This window comes from Amblyraja radiata, chromosome 29, assembly GCF_010909765.2.
Source record: "Amblyraja radiata isolate CabotCenter1 chromosome 29, sAmbRad1.1.pri, whole genome shotgun sequence".
Lineage (NCBI taxonomy): Eukaryota > Metazoa > Chordata > Chondrichthyes > Rajiformes > Rajidae > Amblyraja > Amblyraja radiata.
In genome coordinates, this window is record NC_045984.1 from 15,841,251 (window position 1) to 15,849,648 (window position 8,398).

The following is an 8,398-nucleotide window of genomic DNA, read 5'->3' on the forward strand; positions in this document are numbered from 1 at the left end:
AACTTTACTAGTAATTTCCATCCTGCACTCAAATTCACTTGGACCATCTCAGACATCCCCCTATCTTTTCTTGATCTCACCGTCTCCAACAGAAGACAAACTATCAACTGACATCTATTACAAACCCACCAACTCCCATAGCTATCTAGACTACACTTATTCCCACCCAGCTTCCTGTAAAGACTCTATCCCCTACTCCCAATTCCTGTCTACACAGCATCTGCGCCCAAGATGAGGTGTTCCATACCAGGTCATCGGAGATATCCTAATTCTTTAGGGATCAGGGGTTTCCCCCTTTCATTATAGATGAGACCCCCACGAGGGTCTCCTCGATATCCCCGCAGCTCTGCTCCTGCTCTTCCTCGCCCCATTCGTAACCGTCAGAGTCCCAATTGTCCTCACCTACCACCCCATCAGCCACCATATACAGCACATAATTCTCCGACCTTTTCGCCACCTACAACTGGATCCCACTACTAGCCACATCTTCCCATCTCCATCCCTTTCCGCAGAGACCTTCCTTTCCCACCGAAACCACCCACTCCCTAGGTAATTTCCCCTGCAACCGACAGAGAAGCAACATCTGTCCCTAAACATCCCCCAAGGACCCCGACAATCTTTTCAGGTGTGGCAGAGGTTCACTTGCACCCCCTGCAACCTCATCTACTGGTGTGGACTCCTGTATATCGGTGAGACCAAGTGCAGGCTCGGCAATCATTTCCATCAATCTGCCTGAACATACCTGATCTCCTGCCCAGGGCCTCCTCCATTGTCCATTTTATCTGTTTGCTTTGTTGCTACCTTCTCCCATCTACCAACAATCTATTCTACATTTTCATTAACTCCCAACATCAGCCTGAAGAAGGGTCTCGACCCAAAATGTCACCCATTCCATCTCTCCAGAGATGCCGCCTGTCCCACTGAGTTACTCCAGCATTTTGTGTCTATCCTGTGCCATTCCCATCATGCTGGTTTGGTGCTACAGGATTTGAAAGGTTAACAAGATGCCCCAGTTGAAACCAGGTGATTTTAGCTTTGAATAAACAGTCCAACGCAAGATCCCCATGAGAAAAAGTAAAGAACAATGATAAAAGCCAACAAAAGTTAAAAGGAAAACTCTCTTACGAGGCTACGCTGAGTGTCTCTCATGTTTGCTGTCTTCAGAAGGGAATTAACAATTGCCACCTCTTAGCTATTAGTTTAGAACGTTTTATTATTCCTGTCAGCACGTTTATCAAGTATTTGATTATAGAGAAATTATGTCTGGATTCACAGAATTTCCAGCCCTAGGTTCAGTGACCTCCATAATGTTTTGGCCACTTTTATACATTTTGGTTTCTCCATGTAGAAATTACACCTGTGTTTATACATAGCCCCCCCCCCCCATTTTAGGGCACCATAATGTTTGGGACACATGGATTCACAGCCGATTGTAATTGCTCAGGTGTGTTTAATTGCCTCGTTAATGCAGGTATGAGAGAGCTCTCAGCACCTAGTCTTTCCATTGACTTTGGAAACTTTTATTGGTTTATCAACATGAGGACCAAAGTTATGCCAATAAAAGTCAAAGGAGCCATTATGAGACTGAGAAACAAGAATAAAACTGTTAGAGACATCAGCCAAACCTTAGGCTTACCAAAATCAACTATTTGGAACATCATTAAGAAGAAAGAGAGCACTGATGAGCTTACTAATCGCAAAGGAACTGGCAGGCCAAGGAAGACCTCCGCAGCTGATGACAGATGAATTCTCTCTATAATAAAGAAAAATCCCCAAACACCTGTCTGACATTTCAGAAAAACTCTTCAGGAATCAGGTGTGGATTTGTCAATGATCACTGTCCGCAGACAACTTCAGGACCAGAAATACATGGGCGACACAAGTCAAGTCAAGTTTATTCATCACATACACATACGAGATGTGCAGTGAAATGAAAAGTGGCAATGCTCGCGGACTTTGTGCAAAAAGACAAACAAACAACCAAACAAACAGAATCACATATTATTTTACATATTAAATATTGTGGGCGGAAGGAAAAAGGGGAAAAAAACGCTTTTTTTTATTAAAAAAAAAGCAGTAGAGTGGTACAGTAAAAGTTAGTCCCTGGTGAGATAGGAGTTTACAGTCCTAATGGCCTCTGGGAAGAAACTCCTTCTCAACCTCTCCGTTCTCACAGCATGGCAACGGAGGCGTTTGCCTGACCGTAGCAGCTGGAACAGTCCGTTGCAGGGGTGGAAGGGGTCTCCCATGATTTTATTAGCTCTGGAGTTGCACCTCCTGATGTATAGTTCCTGCACTACTCTCTGCAGAGACTTCTTGTCCTGGGCAGAGCAATTCCCAAACCAGATGGTAATATTTCCGGACAAGATGCTTTCCACAGCCGCTGAGTAGAAGCACTGGAGGATCCTCAGAGACACTCTGAATTTCCTCAATTGCCTGACGTGGTAAAGTCGCTGCCTTGCCTTACGCACAAGTGCTGCGGCGTGTGATGTCCATGTCATATCCTCAGAGATGTGGACTCCCAGATATTTAAAACAGCTCACCCTATCCACAGTATCCCCATTTATCCTCAATGGTGTGTACGTCCGCGGGTGATGTGCCCTCCTAAAGTCCATGATCAGCTCCTTAGTTTTTTTGATGTTCAAGAGGAAGCTGTTGTCCTGACACCAGAGTGCCAGATCAGCCATCTCCTCCCGGTAGGCCTTCTCATCGTTGTCTGAGATCAGGGCCACCACCACAAACCACTGGTTAACCGCAAAAATAGGATGGCCAGGTTTGCCAAGAAGTACTCAAAACAGCAACCACAGTTCTGGAAAAAGGTCTTGTGGACAGATGAGACGAAGATTAACTTATATCAGAGTGATGGCAAGAGCAAAGTATGGAGGAGAGAAGGAACTGCCCAAGATCCAAAGCATACCACCTCATCTGTGAAACACTGCGGCGGGGGTGTTATGGCCTGGGCATGTATGGCTGATGAAGGTACTGGCTCACTTATCTTCATTGATGATACAACTGTTGATGGTAGTAGTATAATGAATTCTGAAGTGTATAGACACATCCTATCTGCTCAAGTTCAAACAAATGCCCCAAAACTCATTGGCTGGCGGTTCATTCTACAACAAGACAATGATCCCAAACATACTGCTAAAGCAACAAAGGTTTTTCAAAGCTAAAAACAGTCAATTTTTGGGTGAGCGTCAACCATCCGATCTGAACCCAATTGAGCATGCCTTTTATATGCTGAAGAGAAAACTGAGGGCGACAAGCACAAGTTAAAGATGGCTGCAATAGGGGGGTTGCACGCAAGGTCACTGGGTCATAGGGCTTGACGCACGGAGCCGCTCAATCCATCTGGAGGACATCGCAGCTTCCGGTATATGTTGTTAATACACGAAACGCGTACTTTCCCGCCTGTTAAAAACCGCCAAAATGTTGAATTTTTGCGCTGTAATAAATTGTGGGAAATCGGGGTAAGTGTGAGAGACATGTACCCAACTTCAGAATTCCAAAAGTGAAGCGAAATGAAGGTAAAGAGAAGCGAGAGCTGAAGGGACAACAGCTAAAGTGCTTGGCGAACATTAGCTGTGCAAATATCGAAATTGAAAATATTGGGAATTATTGCATTTGCTCACTGCGTTTCATCAACAGTAAGGCATTGTTTGTGTTTTTTCGTGATTCATTTGGTATCTAAAAAGTCTCAGAAGTGATAAATCTGGCTGTAAATTTTGCTTCAGAGGCGTTTTCTTTTTGTATGTAAAAACCCACTTGAGAACCATGGGCAATTTTAAAATTTTACAGCCAGATTTATCACTTCTGAAACTTTTTAGATGCCAAAGGAATCAAGAAAAAACACAAATAATGCCGTACTGTGATGCAGTGAGCAAACGGCCAATGTTCGTCAAGCACTTTGGCTGTTGTTGTCCCTTCAGCTCTCGCTTCTATCTACCGTCATTTCTCCCGACTTTTGGAATTCTGAAGTAGGCTAAATGTCTCTCACGCTTATCCCGATTTCCATAATTATTTACAGCGCATAAATCGACAATTTCGGCGGGTTTTAACGGGCCCTCTACGCTGGAAACAATGGTCAGTGCTTACTTGCAGTTCATCGCGTGTACTCCAGTTAGTATAGCGTAGCAACAGTACGGGCATGGGTCATGACCCGACTGCCGTACAACCTCCCTATACAGGCCCTATACAGAGAAGATGGTGATGTCCGTGAATCGCAGACTTCAAGCAGCCATTGTGTGCAAAGGATATGCAACAAAATAGTAAACATGACTACTTTCATTTACATTACATTGCTGATATATATAGATGTAGATAAACACTTTCACCATGTAATTTCTACATGGTGAAACCAAAATGTATAAAAGTGGCCTTTATTAAAATCTAACATTGTGCACATTACAATGTTCAAATTGTGGAGTGCACATTACAATGTTCAACAGAGGCAAATAAATAAATGATGGGTCTTTGTCCCAAACATTATGGAGGGTACTGTGTATAGCGATGACAACCAAGTGCCTAAGCCATTCGAGGCCTAAACAGTAAAAGTAATAATCAGGCCCCACCTTTCCGAAACCAAAATTACACAAATGGCAATATTTTGGTGAAAGGGATAGAATAGCAGAGAGGGAAAAAAATGAAACTGATTGCCCATTTAGGCGAACTTCCATGTTGTTGAATTTCTTCTCCAGGCGGCGCTCAAAACCAATAATCCTTTCTACTGTAAAAAGATGGCGCACGAACAAAATCTCAAGAATTAATGTATACTAAAATATATTCTTATTCAGTAATGTCTATGCTAACTGTCCGATTGTAAACAATTATATCGGAGATCTCTTGGTATACGTGTTGTGTTACGACAAAAAAGACTTTCCGGAGTGGCGCCAACTGAAAGTAATACTTTCCACTGTGTTGGAAGGAACTGCAGATGCTGGTTTAAACCGAAGATAGACATAAAAAGCTGTAGTAGTTCAGCGGGTCCGACCGCATCTCTATAGAAAGGAATAGCTGATGTTTCAGGTCGAGACACTTCTTCAGACTCAGTCAGGGGAAAGGGAAACAAGAGATATCGACGGTGATATAGAACTGAATGAAAGATGCAAAAAAGTAACGATGATAAAGGAAATAAATTGTTAGCTACGGGCAAGGTGAAACGAGTTATAACAGTGAAACTACTACAATGATGGCGAGAGAGGGGATGTAATGGTTACTTCAAATTCTTGTATTTTGGAGTAAAAATAAATCCTTTACCAACAAAAAAAAGTCAGTGCGGGTAGTCTAAGCGGTGAAATGCATTCATAGTGCAACAAGCGAATGAATTGGAATAAGCTGTAACCGGATACAGGACACTTAGCGCCTTTTTGTTCAGCCAACCCCTCCCGCGCAACTTTCCCCGATAGGAGAGCGTCGGGCTGTTTGATCGACAGGCGAAGTAGCCAAGCAGAAAGAGGACAGCTGGACACTAGCCCAGCGGCCGCAGCCCTCCGGCCAATGTAAACGCGATAAGGGCAAGGCGAGGTTTTTCGTGTAAACACGACGCCTCTGAAAAGTAGTTGCAAGAAACTACAAAGTTCAAAACCACGTACAATTTAGTTAATGGTGGAACGGGACGGCGGAGAGCTAACGATCAGCGATGGGTCAACATCTCCCGCTTAAAACAATGACTGATGCCCTCCACAAGCGGCCACCATCGCAGGGGGGGGCAAAGCCCCTGTCGCCATCTCCGTTGTAAGTTATCCGGCGTTAACTTGCCCCATACATATTGCCTTTTCCGCTGGCAGAACCCCTTGCCTCAGAAAGTCTGTCGTTGTCTTTGTTTTCCGAACCATATTCATTGGTAATCCCGAAAGGTAAAGGTAAAGGCGCTGCAATCCCTCCGTCACCTTCCCTCCCTCCATTCATCCACCTCCCCACACCTTTAGTGAAAGCCGCCGTCTCTCCCTCGCGGTCCCTCACACAAAAGTACCTGTTTTCCACGGTAGAAAAGCCGTTGGCGATCGGCCTCCACCGCGAACGCCTCTCGGATCTTTTCCCTCAACTCCTGCACGGGGGTCAGTTTGGAGAGTCCGTCGATGTGCCGGGTCTCCTTGCCGTCCATCGTCCGCACCTGGATCCACATTTTTCACTGGCTCGTAAAATACCCAAGCGGTGTTTCGAGAATGGACGCGGCGGGTCTATCCCTTCTCCGTCTCCTCACTCACTATCGAGGGGAAGGAGGAGGCAGGGGAAGAGGGTAAAAAAAAGTTTCGCGCGAATTCGACTTTTCTTTTTGAACCCTCCTCCTCCACCGCGCGCGCGCGAACCGCCCAGTTCAAAATCGCGCCCTCCCGCCCATTGCAGTGCGCGCGCATCGCCCAGTTCAAATTCGTTCTCTCCCGCCTATTGCAGCGCGCACGCGCCAATCCCGCCCCCCATTGGCCCGGGCGCGAGAGCAGAAAGCGCGTGCGCGTGGAGAGAGAAACAAAAATTCCGCTCAGTGCGTTCGGGCGATTGCGTCACCGCGTACACAGGGGGCTCAGGGTTTTCCGGGGAAAAGTATCTGCTCCTCGGCAGCAAAGCGCGAACGAAATATCACGAGATTGTGGGCAGTAAAGCTGGTGCAGATTGACTAATAAAACATTGGGCATTAAATACGAATTGAGAATTAAATGCTTAATTTTAAAAAAAACATGGGCGAACGCTAACAGAAAAGTAAAACATCATTTCGTGTGAGTTTTAAAAAACGACATTCCTGATTTAGCGCCAAAAATCTCTGGTTACTTTACTGCTTTGGCGGGGAATGTAACTTCCTGGTGAGTCAGGTACTGAGCCGCCTCTCCAGCCCTGTTCCCAGAGTTTCCCGGCAGCGTTTATACTTCTGATGCATTTACCATCAAATAAATTTGGGCTATTGGATGCTGAAGAACTATTATAGCCCTGCAGGGCGGGTTATTTCCCTACAAATTATAGCTGCTACGTGTTTCAACCTCCTCCGGACTGAATTCCAAAGTCGAACATAGTTTCTTTCGCATCAGTTTAAATCCAAGCCCTAAATTATTGATTCCTCAATGCAGTTGAGAATAAATCCTTTCCACTTTGACCAAGCACTATATAAGTTTATGCCTGTCATTCCTTTCTGCACCCCACTTGCAAAGAATACATCCCAGTGTATGCAATTTTTTCCCAGTTAAAATTTCCACACCTGGCAACATATTTGTAAAAAGTAACTACAGATGCTGGTTTACACCGAAGATAGACACAAAATGCTGGAGTAACTCAACGGGACATGCAACATACCTGGATAGAAGGAATGGGTGACGTTTCTGGTCGAGACCAGACTGAGAGTCAGGGGAAAGGGAGACCGAGATATGGAAGGATAAGGTGTGAAAACGGAAAATCAAAGGGAACGAAGCTCAAGGAAAATGCTTGTAAATATTCGTAAATCTATCTTCGTTGGTACTAACACGAGAAAAGTATGGACCAAATCAATAAAATCTTCTGATGTTGGAAATATCTTAATTGACACTTGATTTATTAAAATTATTATTAATTCTGTTTTTGTCCACAGATGCTGTCTGACATGACTATTTCTACTTTCATGTGACTTTATAGTCTATAGTTCCTCCTTAATATTCTTATCTTTGTCCATATACGTTCTATTTCTCAACACAGTATCATACCATTTATTCCCTCAAAACATAACCTCACACATATATTCTGATCTGACATGCTGCCCACTCACCCACCCAATGGCCGCATTTAGCTGCTGTGATACCATGTGATCCATTTTGCTGAATGCTCTTACGGTTTCTCTCAGGATGTAAAACTAGTCCCAAGTCAGTGGCAACCAGAGAGCAGGTTTCTATGGCCTGGATCTGTAGATAACGTGTATAAAAGATGAAATGTGTATAAAACAAATTTTTGTGTGATAGCTAATGGAAATGTAGATGGGTCAACATTATGAACACTGCCAGGAAATTTTGGGAATGTGCTTTGAGTCACTTAACATCTGGGAAGTTGTACAGAGAATGTAATATGTTAACATCGTTTTTGTACCAATGCATTGTACTCACTTCTAATAAATAAAATATTAAAAAAAAAAAAAAAAACATCTGGGAAGTGGCTCAGTCTCTGACTAACAAGAAAGTTACATTTCTCACCGAACAGCAATCTAATCACCGAAAAATCAGGACCATCATGAAATCATCAATATTAGGTCTGCTCTGATGTTCTTTATCTTGTTGCTGCTGTTGAAGGCATGTTTTGTTGTTTTAGTCAACTGGTATTCAGAACGTTTAAAAATAATTAAAAGTTAAAATATCATTGTAAATTAAATTAAACCATGGTAAATTAACCACAATCATAAGAATAAAGTGATTAAAAAGAACAAAACACTTTTCCAGAACTTTATTTT

General features: G+C 43.6%; 1 protein-coding gene across 1 annotated transcript in view; it reads right to left on the reverse strand.

Moving 5' to 3' along the window:
• Positions 1-6,336, reverse strand: part of uhrf1 (ubiquitin like with PHD and ring finger domains 1) — a 29,663-nt gene extending 23,327 nt beyond the window's left edge. The window contains exon 1 of the mRNA XM_033046661.1: positions 5,972-6,336. Coding sequence (XP_032902552.1) covers positions 5,972-6,124 — 153 coding nt within the window. The 5' untranslated portion in view covers positions 6,125-6,336. The remainder of the gene's footprint in view (positions 1-5,971) is intronic.
• Positions 6,337-8,398: the final 2,062 nt, after the last annotated feature.